General features: G+C 37.6%; 1 protein-coding gene across 1 annotated transcript; it reads left to right on the forward strand.

Moving 5' to 3' along the window:
* Positions 1–720: 720 nt before the first annotated feature.
* Positions 721–21,811, forward strand: LOC102722465 (DNA polymerase epsilon catalytic subunit A). Its single transcript, XM_015833123.1, has 49 exons — positions 721–939; positions 1,440–1,505; positions 1,574–1,633; positions 1,741–1,836; positions 2,804–2,964; positions 3,177–3,265; positions 3,346–3,563; positions 3,946–4,032; positions 4,129–4,263; positions 4,652–4,774; positions 5,068–5,151; positions 5,310–5,474; positions 5,612–5,788; positions 6,195–6,308; positions 6,550–6,654; positions 7,875–7,993; positions 8,060–8,201; positions 8,278–8,372; positions 8,834–8,939; positions 9,188–9,267; positions 9,354–9,530; positions 11,008–11,092; positions 11,202–11,282; positions 11,402–11,545; positions 11,678–11,773; positions 11,881–12,081; positions 12,278–12,332; positions 12,415–12,557; positions 12,654–13,087; positions 13,450–13,591; positions 13,710–13,907; positions 13,989–14,063; positions 14,139–14,329; positions 14,755–14,926; positions 15,016–15,080; positions 16,439–16,571; positions 16,649–16,750; positions 16,837–16,920; positions 17,578–17,652; positions 17,739–17,798; positions 17,882–18,138; positions 18,399–18,447; positions 18,624–18,784; positions 18,857–18,923; positions 19,019–19,144; positions 19,268–19,438; positions 19,913–20,116; positions 20,322–20,428; positions 21,081–21,811. The coding sequence occupies exons 1-49, from the start codon at positions 721–723 to the stop codon at positions 21,439–21,441; spliced, it is 6,657 nt and encodes a 2,218-aa protein (XP_015688609.1). The 3' UTR covers positions 21,442–21,811.
* Positions 21,812–22,960: the final 1,149 nt, after the last annotated feature.

Raw genomic sequence — 22,960 nt, forward strand, 5'->3', positions numbered from 1 at the left:
AAAAACGAGTTTTTGACATGAACATGGGCATGTTCAAAATCGACGTAACAAGTACAGATACGAAACATTTAGTATGAGTAGGCAAATTTACGTAAATCTGGGAACGGCAAACGAAATGACAATAAAATGGCCAAATCAACAAACCCCCCCACAGCTTCAGCTGAACTCTTTTTTTGCGGGTTATTATCGTGAATTATTTGCTCACACTTCTAAAGTACAATTTCTTAAGAAACCTTCTTACACTGCATCATTAACTAGACTATCTATTACCGAGTACAAGTTATTTATGAAGCTTATCTATTAAAATATTAATTTATCGTGTTAAACAAGCCAATACTCCACGTCAAATAATCCACGCAAAAATCAGTTTCAAACTCCAAGAAAACCTTCAAGTTGGGCTGTCTAGGTTGGTTGGCTTGCCGCGTGGCCCAAACGCAACAAGCAACAAATCTGATGGGCCGTGGGCTGGGCTCCCAAATTGAAAACAACGAAACCGGAGGGACCGGGATGCAAAATGACGCGACGGTGGCAGAGGCAGAGCGCGGGAAAACCCCCGCCACGCCACCCCGGACTTTGGCGCCCATCTCATTTCGCCGTCCCCCAAAACCCAAATCTGATCTAGGGTTCCTTCTCCCCATTCCCGCGCACCACGGCGCGAGCAGCCGAGGCGATCCTCCTCGTCACCCCGCGCCCCGCGTACCGCACGCGCGCAGGGGGAGCATGGGCGGCGGCGATGGTCGGCGGCGGAAGCCGTCGGCCGGAGGAGGAGGAGGAGGAGGAGGGGGAGGGGCAAGGGGAGGCGGTTGGAGGTCTGGGTCGTCGGCGGCGAAGGAGCAGCGGCTGAGGCTCGGGGCAGAGGAGCTCCTGGAGAGCAGGCTTGGCTTCGCGCCCTACACCGACGGCGAGCGCCGGCTTGGATGGCTCCTGACATTCTCCCCTGTAAACTCTCTCTCTCTCTCTTGGATTATTTCTAGTAGCTTAAATTTGACTATTTCTAGTAGCTTAAATTGAAATGGAGTATCCTTTTGCTTTAGTTTAGTACTCGGTGAAATCACCGAGCGAATTGTCTTGCCATTGGTGAGTTGATTTGCCTGGGAAGGGGATTTTCTCAAATGCCATCACAGACCGTAACCAATAGCAACAGTGAACCCTTCCCCGTCCTCTTGATGCTCGTGGGAGATATGGGGAGGGGTTTTTCTTTCTTTTTTTTTAAAGTAACTGCATTAGGGAGAATTTGTGTTCCATAAATAATTCTCCCATACAATCTCTTAACAAAATGATGAAACCGAGCTGCTGTTGCCATATCTGGTGGAACTATTGAACGTAACGCAGATCACAGAAATTGGACAAGCTTATTAAGTTAACTCTCGCTGTTTTGCAAAATGTAATCAACTGCCTTTATTCATGGCTTTCTTGATTCACCTCAAAACACCTTGCAGTCATCATGGGAGGATGAGGACACTGGGAAAATATACAGCTGTGTTGACCTATACTTCGTGTCCCAGGTAAATTGCAGTTTTAGCAAGAAACCTTTTGACCTGTCACATGTCTAACTGTGTATGATTTCTTGCAGGACGGTTCTACATTTAAAGTGAAATACAAATTCCCCCCTTACTTTTATGCCTCGACTAAGGTGACCTTGAGCTCGTGGCTTGAATCATAGGATGACTTTTACTAGTTTCATCTGTTGCATGATTTTTCTTTGCCGATTTCATATTTTGGAATTATGAAATGTTGCAGGATAAGATGGAGTTAGAAGTTGAAGCATACCTCAGGCGACGTTATGAAGGCGACATTGCTGACATAGAAATTATTGAGAAAGAAGATCTTGATCTAGTATGTGCCTTGTTTTTATGTTTATTTCAGCACTTCATTTCTTAGCAGCATCAAATGCTATTATAGTGATGAATTTGGCTGGTTAAGAGTTTTGATCTTGGTAAGACTTATTCACTGGTGGTTGTCTTTTGTCTATTTTTCCTTAGCTGTTTGTTGTAGAAGATTGACGATGCTGCAGCCTTAGGATCCCAGTCACTTCATGTACTGCTTGCCTGTGCTTGGTCTAACATGTCACAGCTGTGGTGACCTGATCCCACATTGCATTGTGGTGGTTGTGTGTGACACAACTGCACCAATGTTACTGGTAAGAAATTCACCAAGGGGGCCAACATCAACCTGGTTGAGGAGTATGTTGTGGACTATGATGGTTGAGAGAATGACAATGACGACTTGCGATTGCGGGGTTGAAACTTTATGGTCAGTTAGGGTTGGGACCCACCTTTGATACCATATAGAGGATATGATTTGAGTGTTGTACTTGGGACCCCACTCCCACTCTCTAGTAATAGTGCTTAGGACTACAGCTTGACTAGCCAAATACCCATGCATTTCACTAAGCCTCAAATAAACATATAATAAAGTTCAGTTTCAAATTTTTATCTAAATCCTAGAAGAAGACATATTCGTAACAACAAATCAATCCATTAATAACATTATTACAAGCCACATGCTTACAAACAACATGTAGAAATGATCTACTTAATCTTTGACGATCCCACCAACTCAAAAGGAGGCGGTGGAATAGCAGATTCAAAACAACCACCACCACTAGCTTCTTTTATGTAAAAGAGATACTGAAACTTGTTACGGTAGAGTAAGATTCATGGATTGGGTAGTCCCTGAAAGCTTTGAACAGACTTGTTACAAAAATGTGCCAATGTTCTTATTCATATACTATATTTTTTTTGTTATCTAGAGTTAATTGGGTCAATTCTGGAAGGTAATTATAACTCTATTTGTCTTTCAGAAAAACCACCTTTCTGGTTTGAAGAGGAAATATTTGAAGATCCAGTTTGATACAGTACAACAATTAATGCGTGTAAGAAATGACCTATTGCATGTTGTCGAAAAGAATGAAGAAGACCTAAATGCTGCAGAGGCATTTGAATCAATTTACGGTGTAAAAAGGTACCTGTAATGTATAGTAGTAAATCTTAATAGTCATGGGCTAAGATTCTTCTGTACAGTACCCGTCTTAATAGTTATGAGCTATGCTTCTGTGATGTGTTTAAATATACTCTTGTTTGACTCTTTCCACATTAAGTTAGTGTAAAGTACCTTTAGCTGTCATATACGGTATTTTTTAGCCTATGTTCTGATGATCTTGTGCACTATGACAGAGTAGAAAGGCCACAAGATTACATAAATTGCATCATTGATCTGCGTGAATATGATGTTCCCTACCATGTTCGGTTTGCTATCGATAAAGGTGAGTCTTATGCTTCTTATTTTGAATGTCTCATGCTTCTTATCATTGACACTTCTTGTTTTGCTCTAACTTACTTGCAGATGTGCGGTGTGGACAGTGGTATGATGTTAGTGTATCTAGCTCTGATGTTTTGTTACACAGAAGGGAAGATCTACTACAACGTGCAGAAGTTCATGTATGTGCATTTGATATTGAGACCACGAAGCTACCTCTGAAGTTTCCAGATGCTGAATATGACACTGTAATGATGATTTCTTACATGATCGATGGGCAAGGATACCTGATAATAAACCGAGAGGTTACAGAAGTTCTTTCTCTATAACCATTTATCAGATTTCAGCTTACTACATTCAAGTTATGGCTTAATTCTTTATCTGTATTCATTAACTGCTATCTCTCTCTATACACACACACATATTCCAACTTCTGAAGTGACATGCAGTTATCTTTAATATGTGTACAAAAACTCTTTGTTGTTTTGTGGTCTTTTGTGTTTAAAAAATGCTAATGGCCAAAAGGCCAGTTACATTGTATACTCACCAGACGATTTAATGGTTGCCTTGTACAATCGAACATTTGTTTACTCATAATTTCAGCCGGACTCTGTGATTCCTGATTGCAGTTGCAAGATGCAAGTTTTTCAAAATCAGCATAATATATTAGTTTGTTGTTCCATGCAGTGTGTAGGGGAAGATATTGAAGACTTGGAGTATACACCTAAACCAGAATTTGAGGGGCAGTTTAGAGTTAAGAATGTTGCAAACGAGGTATCACCAACTTTTTTATATTTTTGTTCAATGTCATTTTGATTTAAATACACCCTAACTATTTCATCAACTCCACTTTATTTTCTGTCTCCATAGTTGGATCTACTCAAAGCTTGGTTTTCTCACATGCAAGAGGTTAAGCCTGGTATTTATGTTACATACAATGGTGACTTTTTTGACTGGCCATTTTTAGAGAAGAGAGCTGCTCACCATGGAATTAAAATGAATGAGGTAGCTGTTTATTTCTCCTTAAGTGCCATTTCTTTAATATGGCTTATGTAGTCCAATCATAACTATATAACGAGATGTCCAAAATCTCGATCAAAACATAACTGCAAAAACAAAAGAATCTAAAAAGAAGTCATCCACAGACCGCACTTCTGCAGCTAAGGCGACAAGGACTGAGTTGTTTTTACTTGCATCCTCTGTGCTGTTTCCTTTCGAAAAACATAAATGCTATGCACATATGTTTTGCATCTGCCTCTGTGCTGTTTCATTTCAAAAAAACATATATCTTATGCACATATGTTTTACACTTGTTATTGTTATATACATTTCCTTGAAATGCCAAACAATATATAATCTCATATTTTGTCTCATACCCTCTTTGTTCTTACAGGAGATTGGATTCCAATGTGACAATAATCAAGGGGAATGTCGAGCTAAATTTTCTTGCCACCTTGACTGTTTTGCTTGGGTGAAGCGAGACAGTTACCTTCCACAAGGAAGTCATGGTCTAAAGGTGGTACATTACTTGCTGAAAGCCTGAAATAAAACCATCTGTTTATTTTGTAACTAATCTAAGCTACTGGATGTGTCAGTACAGAATAACATATCAAACTTGGATTTTAAAGAAATTACAAAGTTTTGTAGTGATTGATTATGTATAAAAAACCATTCACAGGTTTTTAGATAACCACTCAGTGGTATCATGTCATTTTTTCCCCATTATACGCTTCTTATCCTTCTTATTCTGAATATGCTGCAATTACTTTCACTTCTCTTAATTTTTATTTTCCATTTTCACACTGACAGGCTGTAACAAAAGCCAAGTTAGGTTATGATCCTCTGGAGGTTAATCCAGAAGATATGGTTCGCTTTGCAATGGAGCAGCCTCAGGTACCTTTAAGTTTGTCTATGATGGCGTGTTTTAAATACATGAGCGCATAACAACTAATGCTGAATATTGCTGCTTCTCTATGTGTAGTTCTGCTAATTTTAATTGTCTTTGTTAACCTAACATGTTCTTCTGCTCATTTTCTGTATTTTTTTTGCAGACAATGGCTTCTTACTCTGTATCAGATGCTGTTGCAACGTACTATCTATACATGACTTATGTCCATCCGTTTATCTTTTCCCTTGCAACCATTATACCCATGTCACCAGATGAGGTTTTACGGAAAGGAAGTGGGACATTGTGTGAAATGCTGCTAATGGTCCAGGTTTGCTGAGTAAACTTTTCTGCCATGTCCCCTAACCTTTTGAGCTAATCCTTACATCAATATTCTGTCTTATGAAAATTTTCAGGTAGAACTGTTCTTTGTTATGCTTGCTGACTTCATTTTATTCTGATTCATAGGCATTCAAAGCTAATATCATTTGTCCTAACAAGCACCAAGCTGATATGGAAAAATTCTTCAATAACCGTCTATTGGAAAGTGAAACTTACATTGGTGGTCATGTTGAGTGTCTTGAAACTGGTGTATTTAGATCTGATCTTCCTACAAAGTTCCAACTTGAGCCGGCAGCATATGAGGTACTGAATTATACTATTCTGAAAGTGTTACTTCATTTTAGCTTAAATATATAAATATTGGAAGAAATTTTCTGAACTATTTATCTTACTCTATTACATACTTCCTCCGTTCCAAAATATGTTTAACAAATATTAAGGTTGGGTCAAAAGATACCCTTTGTCACTTTAGTGGTCAATTTTTGAATTTTCAATGTTTTAGACTCCCTTCCAAGCTTCTGATTGGTTGAGGAATAATTGATGTGATGAGAATCATGGGAATCAACTCAGGAGTGCTTATATTATGGTACAAAATTTGAATCCTAGAAATGCTTATATTTTGGAACGGAGGGAGTACTAATGTTGTCCCAATTTGAAAATTTATGCATATACATTTAGTATATTAACTTGATGGCATTTCTTTTTCCAGCAACTGATTGTCAATCTTGATCGTGATCTGCAATATGCCATTTCTGTCGAAGGAAAGTTAGATATTGATTCTGTAACAAACTATGATGAAGTCAAGGATGCCATTAAACAAAAGGTTCTATTTCTAATCCTGCTGGGCTCTTTTATCTTCACTCCCTGTCCAGTCAGTTAAAATGCCAAAGTGACACATGAAGATTTTTAAGTAAAGCTGATGCCATGAATTCCAGCTCTGTAGCTCATATATTGTACGGACACCAAGATATTTATTGTTCTTCTGACTACAGAAACATTATTTTACTATGTTTTGTAATTTGTGTTGAGCTTGATTGGCTTACATTGCTATGTCAAATTTACAGCTTGTTTCCTTGCGAGATCACCCTACTCGTGAAGAACGCCCTCTTATATATCATCTGGATGTTGCTGCGATGTATCCAAATATCATTTTGACAAATAGACTCCAGGTATTCTCTTGTAGTCTAATAAGTATTTTGAATTCTGTTATTATCTGAATGGCTAATTCAATAGTTCAACTTAATTCCATAAAGTTCTATTGTTGTATGTACTGTTAAGCAAAAGTTTTCTCTTTTGGTATGGATTTTTTTACCCTAACTGTGTGCACATAAGAAGTTACTTTGATGAGTGACCTTTATTGATATAGGTCCAAATAAAAAGTTAAATAGGTCGTCATATGGTGATTTACATGGTCAACTAAGGCTGCGTTTGGCACCATCCTTTACTTATCCTTACTCATCCAGATTCCCTCGTTTTCCGCACGCACGCTTCCCAAACTGCTAAAGGGTGTATTTTTTGAAAAAAATTCTATAGAAAAGTTGCTTGAAAAAATCATATTAATTTATATCTCAATTTTTTATTACTAATAATTAATTAATCATGTACTAATCTATTACTACGTATTCCGTACCGGATAACTATACCCCAAACGAACGCAGCCTAACTTTGCTAGCACTTCTGGCCAGCTAGTAATTTGTGACAATTATCTGGTTGAGCTGCAAAATCTCTTTGAGAGCTCTATTTTGCTCAGGCATCATTGTGGGATATATAGAAAACATAAAGAACTAATCCTAAATTTAGGCTGTTTCGCCAAAATTTCATGCACTGACAAATGTGCCTAAAACTAAAAGACTTAATCTGTCAGGGGAAGGCCGGCAGTCTACTCACATCTCAATCCCCCGTCCTCAAGTATAGTCCCAGTCAATCCTATGATGTGGATTATGTGGACACAATGCAAACTGGTCACAGGAGTGCATTAGCACAATAGGTGTTGGAGGCACAATAGCACACCTGAATTTCATACTGACAGGCTAACAGCGCAAAATGCTTGAAATATAAATTATGGTCTCCTGCTTTTGTACCATATTGTGTTTCATGTGCAAATCGATTCACGGGAAAGCTCAAGTTGTTTAGGAAAGGTGGTCAACGGACTCATTTTAGTATGAACTCTTATGGGGTGTTTTTAGTATTAGTTATATATGGCTGTTGATGAGAGTCTATGCTAATATGAAATAAATAACTGAAGCAGCTTGTATCTATGCCCTAAATTACAAAGGAGTTGTTTTCTTTAAAAAACATTTGATTTATTTCTACTAGCTTTACCAAGATACTAGATCTGTACATGATTATGTAACTTAACTAACCTTTTTCCTTAACCGCCTTTTTTCAGCCACCATCCATAGTTACGGATGTGGACTGCACAGCATGTGATTTCAATCGTCCTGGAAAGAATTGCCTTAGGAATCTTGAATGGGTATGGCGAGGAGAGACCTACATGGCAAAAAGGAGGTAAACTTAAGAAATTTATAGACTGAATTGATGTATTTACTGATCTAACAATATTCCACATTTTAGTGACTACCATCATATAAAGAGGCAAATTGAGTCAGAGCTGATTCAAGCTGGTGGGGTGACACCTTCAAAGCCTTTTCTTGACCTCTCAAAACCAGAACATTTACTAAAATTGAAGGATCGTCTGAAGAAGTACTGCCAAAAGGTGATTTATTTGAATTCATAGAATAATTAAACCTTTTTGGTGGGCATGCAGTTACTATACTTTTGTCAAAATGCAGGCATATAAAAGAGTGGTTGACAAACCAATTACAGAAGTGAGGAACGCTGGAATATGCATGCGTGAAAATTCTTTTTATGTAGACACAGTACGAAGGTCCGTCTGATGTTTATTATATTTTAGTGTCTTATGTTAATTTGATAGTTCATAGATATGCAACACTGATTTCCATTTTTAGCTTCAATTAGCAAAATTCCCATGCTTTGCTACGGGATAAAAGGAAAAACATATCAAAATATTACTTTAAATAATCAAAAACATATTTTTCATGAAATATGTTACCCACCTTTTTGCTATAAGGGGTACTCACCCCAATTTTAATTTTATATATGTGGCTATTCGTTTAGATATGTAATATTAAAAAGTTCAAGGGATAGCATGTATAAACTACAATCAGAGTTGGTGGGGATGCAGATTCACTACCACCACTCCATTCATTTAAAGGAGTATCGGTATAGATAATAGCTCTTAGAGGAGCAAAGTGCATTTATCTGGCTGATAAATATTTGCTAGTTCTTTTTCGAGGTTCTGTAAAATGTATACTTTGAAAATTCCAGCTTTCGAGATAGAAGGTATGAATACAAAGGTCTTAACAAAACATGGAAAGGAAAATTGGTGGAAGCAAAAGCCAATGGAAATTCTATCAAAATTCAGGAAGCACAGGTTCGCAATGCAGTATTATATTATACATCGAGAAAATTAGATCAGTACCATCACAGAGGTGCAAGTTGGAAAATGCCATCTATTGTAAGGGTGACATGTGGGGCCTGTGACCACATGCCATTGGATAGTATTTTCCAACTAGGTGATCTTTGTGATGGTATCAAGCAATGTTATTCATTTTAGAGGTCCATCATGTGTTTCAGGCATTTTGAGAAGTTTTTTGGGGCTACTCCTAATGCTTTTTGTAGGACATGGTTGTGCTATATGATTCTTTGCAACTAGCCCACAAGTGTATATTGAATTCGTTTTATGGATATGTTATGCGCAAGTAAGTACGATTTATATAAATAACATGCTTTTTCTGCCTTCATGTACTATGATAAGGCATGTAATAGCTATGCCTTTCTGATTTAGGGGTGCAAGATGGTACTCTATGGAAATGGCTGGTGTTGTGACATATACTGGTGCAAAGATTATCCAAAATGCCCGTCTACTTGTAGACAAAATTGGAAGGCCACTGGAATTGGATACTGATGGGATTTGGTGTGTTCTTCCTGGTTCTTTTCCAGAAAACTTTACCTTCAAGACAAAGTGAGTACTGAGTACACTAGAACATATAAATTGGTTTGCCATGCAAGTTGTTTGTTTCTGATATATCTGAGATTTCATACTTATGCTATCACCAGTTAATATTAGATTATGCAGCGTTTCTTATGTCTATTTTGATTGAAGCAATGTAATGAGTGTAGTGCTTGCATTGCTAGACTAATATTAATCCTTATTTGTCTCACTTGGTAATGTAAAGGGCTTCTTTCATGACCTGAACTTTGGATTTGGTACATGTGTTAGTGGCAAGATATTTTAGTGTACAATTAACATGATTTCAAAAGATCACTGCTGTTAAAGCAAAAAGCACATTCAAGGCGCAAGGGCGTCATATCGCCTTAGGCACAAAGCAAAAGAAAAAAAAAAAGAAAAAGAGCCTGTACCTAGACACATGAAGTGCAAATATAAAAGTGTAAATGTTTAATCCTAAGGAAGCCACATACCTGATTCTTGCAGCCATTGTAGTTGACGAACAAATAGTTAAGAAATGTACAATGTGCCTTAATATAAGATTAGCAAAATGCAATAAGCAGGTGTCTACGATCTGAATGAGTGTGTTCGTTCTTGGGCCATATTTCTGGGACCATAGGACAATAAACCTTCCCTATTTTGTGTTCTTTCTACTTGGCAACTGGAGGAGGTTGAAGTGAGTGACTTATGATTTTAAGCCTTTAAGGAGCGCGCCTTGCTAATGGCACTGTGCCTTACACTACTCAAGGCGATTTAGTTGCACCGTGCCCTGCTTTTGTGCCTAGGAGAGCAATTTTTGTGCTTTTGGCAATGCTCTCAATTATTGTTGCATGTGGTCCAAGTTCTAGGTGTTGGTTTGACATCACACATTTCATTTTTTTTGAACAACATAGGAGAGCCGCGTGCCATTCCATTAAGTAGAATGAAAGAAATATTAAAACAGTACCAAGGTCCTGACTGAACAAACTCACCCAAAACAAACAAAAACAAAAAGAAGAGAGAGTGGCCAAGCTGCCTAGAGGCTAAAAGCCAAGGTAGCAAGTCCTTCGTGCCAGCCATGCACCAAAGGGAGCTCTCATGGGCTATATTGTGAATAACCAGGCTTACAATAGTTGCAGCCCCATCGAACAGACAATCACACCTATGATTTCAGAGGTCGATGAGAGACGGCACATTGGTCAACACACCACTTTGACCACTCATTCTCATGGTAACATGCTAGTAAAATAAAAATATTGTGATTCTATGCAATTAAGATTTAGCATTTTATGAGTTCTACGGAAAAATATTTTAATGACCAAAACGAAGAATGTTTGCCTCATATGAAAAGACATCTATATTTGGACTGGATGTAGACATGCATGCAAACTGACTAGTTTATCAAACTTAATTTTAAGTGATCATTTGCATGGTAGTATGTTAAAACTAAATGCTCCCATGCTAAGACTTCGTATGCAAATTTCTAAGTTAACACCTGTTGCCGATGTTTCAGTGCTGGGAAGAAGTTCACAATATCCTATCCCTGCGTGATGCTTAATGTTGATGTTGCGAGAAACAACACAAATGATCAATATCAAGTAAGGAATACTAGGAATATTTAGACTCCTAGGTTTATCCCAATTTTATATTTTGCCTTCTGACTATTGGAATGCTGTTCATTGATTGATTTGTTTATTATCCTACCAGACATTGAATGACCCAGTAAATAAACTATATACAACACACAGTGAATGCTCCATTGAATTTGAGGTAGACGGACCTTACAAGGTAAAGTAGTCTAATGGGATCGGTGCTTACCTCATACACTGTTCATTGTGCTTAAATAAGTCTGAATAGTTGATCTCACTTATCTTTGCAATATGCCACAATGTATGCTGAAATAACAGGCCATGATTCTACCTGCCTCTAAAGAGGAAGGGGTTCTTCTAAAGAAAAGGTATGCTGTCTTTAATGAAGATGGCACCTTGGCAGAACTTAAGGGTTTTGAAATCAAGCGTAGAGGTGAGCTGAAGCTCATCAAAGTTTTTCAGGTATATGCTCCCTTTCTGTACACTTACTAGTAAGCTCATCAAACTTACTTACCTGTGGTTCCAAAGAGACACTGGGACTTCTGCACCAGTTAGTATGGCCAGTTTATTTATAAATCCTTTTTTTCTTTATAGGCAGAAGTATTTGACAAATTTCTTCATGGTTCAACTTTAGAGGAATGCTATACAGCTGTTGCTTCTGTCGCTAATCGTTGGTTAGACCTACTGGATGTGAGTGGTTTGCAAAATTTGGAATGATGTGCTCCAAATTCTAAACAATCCAACTGGATTGCATTGTTAAAACCATGCAACATTATAAATTCATTTTTCTGTTGCAGAATCAAGGGATTGATATTTCTGACAATGAGTTGCTTGATTTCATATCTGAGTCCAGCACAATGAGTAAATCGCTAGTTGACTACGGAGAACAAAAATCATGTGCTGTAACTACAGCAAAAAGACTAGCTGAATTCCTTGGTGATTCAATGGTAAAAGACAAAGGACTGCATTGCCAATACATAGTTGCCCGAGAACCACAGGTAAGTACTGAATAAGTGAATAGTTCAGCAATTGACATCATGCACTTACCCATCAATTTTGCTTAGTCATGGCATGTTCCTTTCAGTGGGCAAATATTCCCTTTATTTTGTTTTCATGGAATCTGTTTGCTCTAATGATCTAACTTACTTTTTAATAATATTCCTATTGCTTTGTTGACTTGCTGAAATCATGTAGGGCACTCCAGTGAGTGAGCGTGCTATTCCAGTAGCTATCTTTGAGACGGATGCTGGTATTATTTTACCTTCAAATCCTGATTTTGCATGAGCCGAACTTTTCAATCACTTAAATTCTCTTGCTATCCTTTCTTACAGAAATTGCAAAGTTTTATTTAAGAAAATGGTGCAAAATCTCCTCTGAAGCAAGCATCCGATCTATTGTTGACTGGTCTTATTATAAGCAACGCCTAAGCTCCGCTATTCAGAAGATTATAACAATTCCTGCAGCAATGCAAAAGGCAATATAGTTTTTATGTGTTCCTTTTATTATACTATACAGTTTTTACTTGTTCCCTTTGATTATCTGTGACATTTGTGAAACCCTGTTCCTACAGATTTCGAATCCTGTTCCTCGAGTTCTTCATCCTGATTGGTTGCACAAAAAGGTCAGAGAGAAAGATGATCGATTTCGCCAGCGCAAACTGCGCGATATGTTCAATCCTTTGGAAAAGGACAAGGGGATGCGGACTTTGGATGGAACAGGAGATATGGAAGATTTATTAATGCTAGAAAGCAGTCTGAGAAAAACTCATGTACCCAATGGTTTAGGAAAAGAAAATAAACCAAATGGCGCACCGTCAGCAGAAGCTGGTTCAGATAATAACAAGAATCATCAAAAATCTATAACTAGGTCAAATGAACCCCTTGCTTTACATATTCAAAATGATGCTTCTGATGAACAAGTTGATAGAAGTACCGATTATCAAGGATGGCTTGATGCTAAGAAGAGGAAATGGAAATATGTTCGCGAACAAAAAAAGCGTCAAAGGTATACAAATTTATGTTGTACACAAGTTTCAAATCATTTTATGCTCGTAACTGGTACTCCTAGATTCAGTTCATTCAGCATTTTGTTCCTCTCCTAGCTCCTAAACAAACTACTCCTGGACTTGATTTCAAGTATGTCATAGTAATATGTAGTAGTTTTAGGTTGATTATATTGGGCTTTTGCAAGCGTGAATCAGCGTTTTGAGCATCTTATTACCTGATAAATCCTAAGTTATATTGATATGATGAACTAGTGACTATTGTTTTTTTGTAATGGCACTATTAATGTAATGGAGAGTACACTAAGTAAATTAAATAGCAATGAGGAGAAGTCGATGCTTATATGTCCTTTGCTTTTATCAGGTTGGGTGCTGCAGCCACTTTTGATGGCCCTACCAAAGATTTGTCTTCTGCAAGGAATGTTAGTCAGTTACATGTCAATGCTAGGAACCGGTCTACATTTTTCCAGAAACAAGAATTGGCCCTCTTTAGATCACATTGGCAGGCATGTTACTTCCACTATTTTATCATGTTATGTAACATCTATATTGAAACATTAATCTCTTTCAGTAATATATTCATTTAATTTAATGGTTGACATGGTTATATATTGCCCACAACAGATAATACAGCTTGCTCCAAGTACATTACCTGGCCGTTTTTTTGCATGGGTTGTTGCTGAGGGGATCATGTTCAAGATTCCTATCAATGTGCCTAGAGTCTTTTTCCTAAACTCGAAAGCTCCTGTCACAGAAGAGTTTCCAGGGAGGCGTGTGAAGAAGATTCTTCCACATGGAAGGCCATGTTTCAATCTCATTGAGGTGAAATGTGAACAATATTTGCATAATAACCATGGGTGCACCTTATCTTGCTAACAGAACATACTAACTGCTATACTCCAGGTTGTAACTAGTGAAGAACAGTTCAGGGTGGAGGGCAAAAAGCTTGCTGCCCATCTAGCAGAGCCAGATGTTGAGGTGAGTAAACTTGTGTGTGTGAGAAGTCTTTTATTTTTTCTTGTATCTCCCTTTTAACTTTGGAATTGCACCTAGGGAATATATGAGACAAAAATTCCAGCAGAGCTCAATGCCATTCTCCAAATTGGTTGTGTATGTAAAGTGGATAAGTCTGCAAAAAGACGAAATATCCAAGATGGATGGGATCTTGCTGAATTGCAAATGAAGACAACTGCAGAGTGTTCATACCTGGAACAGACAGTTTCATTTTTCTATCTATACCACAGGTAGCCTTTATGAGAACCTTGTAAAGATGTGATGCAGTATCAGGCTAGGTTTAGCAAATTTTTTAATACTCTGCAATAATATGGTACTATTGTCATCACTAGAGTTAAAAAATATTATGATAAGCCATTTCTTTTCTTTAATGACATTTTGTGTACCTTGAGTTCATTTATTCAAGCACTAATATTAGAGTGAAATTATAGTTCTCTTGTATGCTCTCCTCTGGATCCCAAGATTGCTCTTCCTATCAGTTATTTGTGATATTACTCCTACCTGTTTTTTACCAACTAATACTGCAAACCTTGATTGTAGTCATGTTCCGTCTGTTAACTTGAGTACTCTATCCATCTATCGTACCACTGTATCCTTCTGATGATGTATACTTGCTTTAATTTGAAAATTGATCTATGGATTCTCTTATTTTCAGCCTGTCAGAAGGAAGGGCTGTATATGTCATGTATTTCCCCACATCTTTCAGAATACATGCAGTGGTTGTCAATCCTTTCCTCAATAAAGAGCTATCATCATCATTTCTTGAAAAGCAGTATCGAGATGCTTGCCAAGCTCTTGGTTCTTTGCATGACAACATCACTTTCCATGTAAGAATGACATCATGTTATCTGAATAAAAAGAATGTACATGCTGGTTTAGCATGCTAACTTCTGACCTTTTTTGATTCACTACTTAGGTGGATTACCACACATCACTTGATGCAGGTAGCAAGCATGTGCAAAGAATGTTATTTGAATACAGGTAATCTCTTCTGAGTATTTCAATTTTCGTGAACCAATCATATTTGTCAACCCCTTTTTCTGCGAATTGTGCATTACTTTTTTTGCCTGGTAGGCTAAGATAGCCGACCAAATGCATTAAGATAGTGTGTTGGGGGGGGGGGGGGGGGGATACAAGGGGTTTTTACAATCTCAGCGTAAAGTGCTGAGTCTGGCTATTACAGGGACGGGCTACAGTACAGACAGATCCATAGTTGGTTGCAGGCCTGAACAACCAGATTAAAATCTCCTCGGATAACATTGAAAAGTGCTGAAGGAGTAGCTGCTTTAGCTTGGAAGATTCTTGCATTGCGCTCTTTCCAGATTGAAAAGCGCATAACTTTATTGGATCGGCTGCATTTTACCAGCTATAGGCATGGTTTGGGTTGTTGGAATTGGGCCCAAAACCTGGCAGTGTTGTCCTTTCCCCAATGTTCTTTTGGTATATGTGCACTTTGTGATTTATAATATATGGACGTATAATCTTACTGGTATATGCAAGAGGTTTGAAATATACCACCTCTGTTTTTAAGGGCATTGACGACCTCCAATGGATATGCTTGATCATTACTTCTTGTAGAAAGATAGTTGGATGCCCTTCACAACATCAAACATATATAAAACATCTATATACATATCTAATACTTCTAAGTGTGTATGTGTGTGTGTGTATATCTATCTATCTATATATCTATATATACAACATCAAACATATAATTGGATGAAAGTATTTTTCTTGACAAATATACCAATGGTATTTCACATATTAAATCTTAATATTTTTTCAATTATTAGCGAGTTAAGATTTTGAAATTTGAGTGCACATGTTGTAAAATATCATCCATTTCAGAGCGGAGGGAACACTTTTAGAGGGGTGTACCAGACCCTACCAAAAACATGGACCGGCTTGACCATTTTTGAATGCTAACAATACAAGGATGCAAACACGATTATTTTGTGCACTATTCTTTTGTCTGAATTTTGGATTTTGGTAGCAATCAACTGATTACTAGTAGCTTGTCACAGACTAATCTTATTTTAGAAAACTATATTGGTTCAGAATAGTTGCAATTGAACTCCAAATTTGAATACTGTATTAAAAATGTAAAATTGGAGCAAAATCATAATATCATATCCTCCAAAATAAGATACATCATTCAAGAATGAAGTACACCTCTTTTTTGAGAGAAAGGTGGAATACAGTTCTTGTACTACTCAGATGATGTCAACTTAAATGGTCTTTCTTATTCTAAGCTAGCATCTGGCAGTATAAAAATTCACCATGCAAGTGTGTAGTGTCATTTGTTTTACTTACAGTAAACTAAACGAAATGCATTTTAGACAACAACATCCTGGACCTGTCATAGGAGTCTTAGAATGCCCTAAACTTCAAGCTATAAAGGCAGCTGTACGAGCACTTGATGATTTCCCATGTGTAACCATTCCTAGCAATGCACGAGACAACAACTACCAGGTACATAATAGGACACCACTTCTTACATTTTACTTTTCATTTCTTCCTATTCTGTTTGCTGAATCATATTGGTCCAGGCTCTTGGTTGGCAAGCAACAGCTGGTAGAACAAGCATGCAACGTTGTGCTGCATCAACCCAATGGTTCAATGAAAGAATTTCACTTGCTAGATATGCACATGTAAGCATAGTCTAGTATGAATTCTAATAAGTTATTTAGTTACATATAAAAATGACATGACCGATTCATCAATGCTTACTGAACAGGTCCCATTGGGGAACTTTGAACTAGATTGGCTTCTTTTCACTGCTGACGTGTTCTTTTCAAGGGCACTACGTGATCAACAGCAGGTTTGTTGTAGACTGAGTCAATACAATTATGTTTTTTTTTTGCCTTTTCAGATGTGTGCGTGCGTTTAAATCCTATGCCACTTCTATGTTCTGCTCCTTGATGTAGAATATCTTTGCCCACCATAGCGTTCCAAGTTTAGTAAATAACATCTTCAGTGAATGCCAGAGCTACTGGCCTAAATTTTAAAGCATGATGAAGCTGAGGTGTGGACGAAATGCCCTATGTGGAACCACCAGGAAGGGAAAGAACTACAATTGCCTTTTGCGATCCAGCCTTGAGGAATTCTACCTCAGTGACTAAGCAAAGCACTCTTTGATGAAAGTTGGACTCACCTTGCTATCTTGATCAGATTGATTTTATGTGCTGAAATTCGTTAGCGCTCGCTGTCTTTTCTGAAAGTCTGCACAGAAATAGAAGAAATTATCCAGCTGTTATCATATTGTGCCAGGGGTGGAGACAAGCCTAGGGCAGGCAATTAGGGCTGGAGCCCTAGGCTTCTCTCCTCAATATACTTTAAATCTATTAAAAAAACTTGTAAGATTTGAATATCTAACGAATTGCATTACTTGAGCCATAGGCTTATGAGTTTCTGCCTGTGGTGGTATGGATTTATTTTGTAATGTTTAAGCTTCTTACAAACTTTCTACATATGCTAGGTACTATGGATATCTGATGATGGTATTCCTGATTTAGGAGGCACATATGAAGGAGATACTTGCTTTGCTGATGAAGTAAGAAGCCTTTATTTCCTAAGATTGCATGATGCTTACCATTTACTGTTTTTTGCTGCTTTACTAAATATAACCTAAATTTACAGGTCATTCAGCCTGCTCTTACTTATCCTGGTGCATATAGACGAGTTGCTGTTGAGCTTAAGGTAAGCCTTTATAATATACAATGTGATATGCTGGTTTTGTGACTTGTGGCAATTGAATTACATTTGCACATATTTCTCCCCAGATCCATCATTTGGCAGTCAATTCTCTCCTAAAGTGCAGCCAAGTAGATGAATTGGAAGGAGGGCCAGTCGGTAGCTTTGCAAATGACACATCTACTGGTCCAAATGGCACTGAAACTGAATTTGATGATGCTAGCTTATGTATACCTGCTTTCCAAGTGCTGAAGCAACTCATTCAGCGATGCATTTCAGATGCAGTATCTTCTGGAAATGTGTTCGCTGATGCAATATTGCAGCATCTCTACCGTTGGCTTTGCAGGTAATTATTTATATGTTTGCATTGGACCAGTTAGCACTTAATACTCCCTCTGGAAAAAAGTGCATGTTATTTTGGACAAATATTTATCCTGAAAAATGTTATGATTTTATCAGGTTTTATGAATATATTACAATATAAATTAGTTCTGAAAGTTGGACTTTGGGTACTGCATCGATGCTGAAAATGACATTTATTCATGACTGGATAACTATTTTTCTATTATAATGTGTTTTTTGCACATTGACGTATGTGTTTTTCAGCCCACGGTCAAAACTTCATGACCCAGCTCTCCATCGTCTTCTTCATAATGTAAGCCATGTAACTTAAGTCCACCACCATTTCTTCTGTTCACATTACAAATCTTCTTTTCATCTTGGTCACAATAAGTATCCTTTTTCTATTCATAATCTTCTTACCCCACGTCAGTTTTTTTTGTATAACTTTTCTTATCCTGTATTCTCTTTTCGGTTCTCAAACTTTATCAGGTCATGAAGAAGGTCTTTGCTCTCATGCTGGCAGAATTTCGAAAGCTTGGGGCTAATGTCATCTTTGCAAACTTTTCTAAGATAATCATAGATACTGGAAAAGTTGAACTGCCATCCGCACGTGCATACTGTGATAGCTTACTGAAGACACTGCAGACAAGGTACTGTTTGATCTCCCCCCTGCAAATTTGAATGGGGTATCTCTTAAGTGAAACTAAAAGTATTTGTTTTAGGGATATTTTTGAGTGGGTAGAGCTGGAACCTTTGCATTATTGGCATTCCTTACTTTTCATGGACCAGGTTTGTCCATTTCATTGCCACCAGAAATGATTTCTTTTATCCATTTTTTCCCTTATAGAATATGTTTTCACCTTCCATGTTTTATTTTGGTTCAGTATAACTATGGTGGGATTCAGGCTAAAATGCAAAATGAAACATCTGAGGACGGTGCAGATGGTGACAATGATATTGACATTGTCTCAAGCTGGAACATAGCTGAATACCTTCCTAAAGCTACACAAGTCAGTTTTTTTAATGTCATTCTAAAAATTAGTAGCTTCTGTTTGCTCATTGCAACTTTGGCATCTATCTTGAAATCAGAATATTTGCTACTTTACTGTAACATTCCCTAAAAAAAATTTCAGGATCACTTTGTCTTAATTGTATCGGAGTTTCTATATGTTCCATGGAAATACATGAAAGAACAAGTAGCTCTTCGATCAACTACAAGGGATGATACCTCATGCACTCCGTCTATAACAATCCTGGCTGCTGAAAACCTTGAGGTCCAAGTCATAGGATATCTCCGTAATCAGGTGATTTTGTGGCTCTACAGCACAATCTGAAATTGGTAACCAGTAACCATCTTCCAGTTAAATGAAAATGGTTGGTAGGAACTACCACATTCAGTTTTGAGGTTAGAAACTGTCATGTCACTTGGAAATTAAAGGAGAAAATCTAGATTATTGACATGCTAAGCCTTGATTATGATGTTGAAAATTGAGTTGAAATATGTTTTCAATCATAGCAGTTAGAGTTGTATAAAAAACTAAATATAAATACTGCAGTATCTAATGTGAGTAATTCAGATAATTTATATAACAGTATGTTAGTAAAAAGTTATAAGAAATATATATGATGGGTTATAAGGAATAGTTCTACTTAGATTGCGGTCTATTTAAACAAGTTCAAATTTGAAATGCATGTTCCTCAATCTCAAAAGTACATACATATTAATGTTGGAGTATCCTTTAGTGACTCTAATCTGAATCTCATATCTGATATTGCAGATAAGCAATTACTTTGCAGACAAGCTTCTCAGAATTGTAAGCGATATACTTCATCATTTCAAAGGAAAAGGCAAATCCGAATCAGTTGAACATGCAAACCAAGAACCTGATCCCCACACACACAAGGGAGATGCTGCATTAGAGTTCATTAAGCATATCTGTGCTGTTCTTGCTCTTGATCAGAATGTTCAGCATGATATTCTGGTAATTGCCTTTTTAAATCCAGTTTTAACTTATGGCAACTACTTTTACTGTAGAACTTATATCCAAAAGATACTTCGTTTCATTGACTTGATAAAAGAAAATTCACTGTTCAAAATATATGTCGTTCAGCGGTTTTTATTACAAAATTGAACTATCTCAATTCTAAGGAAACAGTACCACCTCTGACTTGAAAAATATCTGACAGAGAATGAGGAAGAACTTGTTAAAGTTAGTTCGTGTAAAAGAGTTTTCTCCGGAAGCACAATTCCAAGATCCATGTGCCTCGTTCACTCTCCCAAATGTGATTTGCAGGTATTTCCTCCAAGTTAAATTGTAGAAACCATTTATTTTATTTCGTATAATCAACTGTTTAAGATAGAAACATTTCCGTCTATGGATACAAACCAATTCACTTAGAGTATAAGCCAATCCACTTAGCATATGAAAGTGACACATCAAGCTGAAGCACCAATGTGTCTGTGTCTTCGTGTTGTATTCTTTGGTAAAAACCGGAGACCGGTAATACCGAACTGAATTTGTTCTGTTTTAATCTTTATATTACTTATTTGGAAAACCGATTTTCTAAAAAACTGAGACATAATCCAAGAAAACTGAAGGCCTAGACCTAGGTAGGCTATTTGCTGTAAAAGCATTATCAATTGTCATTTTGTTAAGAGTCAAATGAAGTTATGGATGATTTTGGTCTATTTCAATAGACATGGTTAACAATATTCTTTGAAACATAGAAATGTTTTCAGAGAAGGAAAATAAACTAGGTTAAAATGCTTTTTTGTTCACAGCAGAACATGGCATGCGCTTGGCTAATATGCTCATGTAGATACTATTCTGTATGTCCTGCCATGGCATATTCCAATTTTTAAAACTCACCAGCTTGTAGGTTGGTGAGTAAGCACTTTTACCACCCTTTGATGTTACCGAGTCTTACGTAACATCATGTTTGCAGCTATTGCAATGACTGTCGGGATCTTGATCTCTGCCGTGATTCAACACTCCAAGGTCAGGAGTGGAGATGTGCTGTGCCGCAGTGTGGGCAACCATATCACCGTGAACAGATGGAAAATGCACTTCTACAGGTAGTCCGTCAGCGAGAGAGGCTCTACCACTTGCAGGATTTGGTCTGCCTCCGCTGCAGGCAAGTGAAAGCAGCACATTTATCTGAGCAATGCTCCTGTGGAGGTGCATTCCGATGCAAGGAAGAATCATCACAATATCTCAGTAAGATGCAGGTTTTCCTAAATGTTGCGGTCAGTCAAAAGTTCCAGCTGCTTCAGGATTGTGTCCAATGGATTCTAGAAGTTCGATGATGTTCATCACTACATCAGTTAACCAACTTGACATAATATAGTTGATCTCTGATTTGAATCACCAGCTTACAGACGAGAGCAGCCAACATTGTACAGAAATGGGTGTACAGCACTAGCACTACCGTTGCGATTTTTCATACATGAGGTGTACTGTAAATTATATGCTTCATTTTTTTTTTTTGCGAATTCATGATTTTCCGCAGAGCTAGATTGCCCCATCCTTTTGCGGTTGGGGCTTGACCTGCCAGAAGTGGTACAATGGTTACTAAAGATATATGTAGCTGTAACATTAGTGCAAGCCTTCAACCCTGATGGTGTATAGTGATAGTTATCCGTTTCACATATTTAAATGTGAACCGATTCATCTTTATATTGGATTTGTGTTCCTTTCTTATTTGTTTGATTGATGCTGATATATTGCCGACAAAAAAAGGTGATGCCGATACATTTTTGTAACCATCAATATGCCTGGAGTTACACCTGTCGAGTTCAAGCGTTCAGTCGTCATGGTTGTTTGGTTGGGTTATCATTATTGTACACAGGGAAATGTAATCCGGCAGGCTATGAAGGCCTGGATTTTCTTCAGGGCGGCATGCAACCTGACCTCAGCCAGCAACTTGCCCCAAGCCTGATTGTAATTGCTTGTCTTGTTTCTCGAATCCATTTTGGATCCCTGCCCATTTCTATGAGCATTGTCAAACTTGTCCTCTTGTTTGCGGTGACGGTTTGTTGATGTTTCTGACATTTTGAATGAAAGGACAGAGAAAGGCTTATGTCATGTTTATTGTATCATAATGGCAATGATTGTATGTTGGATGCTGATTTAGAGACCTAGAGCATCTCTCCAAGGCCTGCAAGTGGCAGGGTCAGACAAACCTGTGCCTCATGCACGAGGCACAGCTCAACTGCGAAGATGAACTTGTCTTTAGATTATGGATCAGTTGGCTTTAGATTAGACTCGTGTGATTTTGACTTTTTCATTGATCAAGTTGTAGCTACACTGGCTCTGGAACCAAACCGCTCAAGAAAAAAAAAAGGCTGAGCCGTCGAGTTCAGACTCCGGGGAGGCTCACCAAACGGTTGACCTTGAGCTCGAATCATGAAACACGAAGCCATGGTCATGGATGGATGTACGCATCAAATGAAGAGCTATCTTGAAACTATTCAAAAGGGAAAAGAAAACACACGGATCGATGTACACTATCACACATCTTTCCACTTATCCTTATATTTATAATCTAAAATTTAAATTTTTGAACATTAAATTTGGAGTTCTTTTTAGAGAAAATCTAAAAAATGCCATTGACAAATGTCTAAGTCTAAGAAATGCCATTGACGAATACGAGTACTAAAAAATGTCATCTTACAAACGAATTTGTCTGAGAAATGCCATCGTCATTAGAGTTCCGTCCGTTTCTACCATTAAATACATTGTTCATACTATAACACTTAACGGAAAATTTTGACGGAACCCTAATGACGATGCCATTTCTCAGACAAATTCGTTTGTACGATGACA

Source organism: Oryza brachyantha, chromosome 2 (assembly GCF_000231095.2).
Source record: "Oryza brachyantha chromosome 2, ObraRS2, whole genome shotgun sequence".
In the NCBI taxonomy this organism is placed as follows: domain Eukaryota; kingdom Viridiplantae; phylum Streptophyta; class Magnoliopsida; order Poales; family Poaceae; genus Oryza; species Oryza brachyantha.

Coding starts and splice junctions, on each gene's coding strand:
- LOC102722465 (XM_015833123.1), top strand. CDS start 721: ATGGGCGGCGGCGATGGTCGGCGGCGGAAGCCGTCGGCCGGAGGAGGA. Junction 940..1,439: donor GGCTCCTGACATTCTCCCCT/GTAAACTCTCTC, acceptor AACACCTTGCAG/TCATCATGGGAGGATGAGGA. Junction 11,774..11,880: donor GTTGGTTAGACCTACTGGAT/GTGAGTGGTTTG, acceptor TTTCTGTTGCAG/AATCAAGGGATTGATATTTC.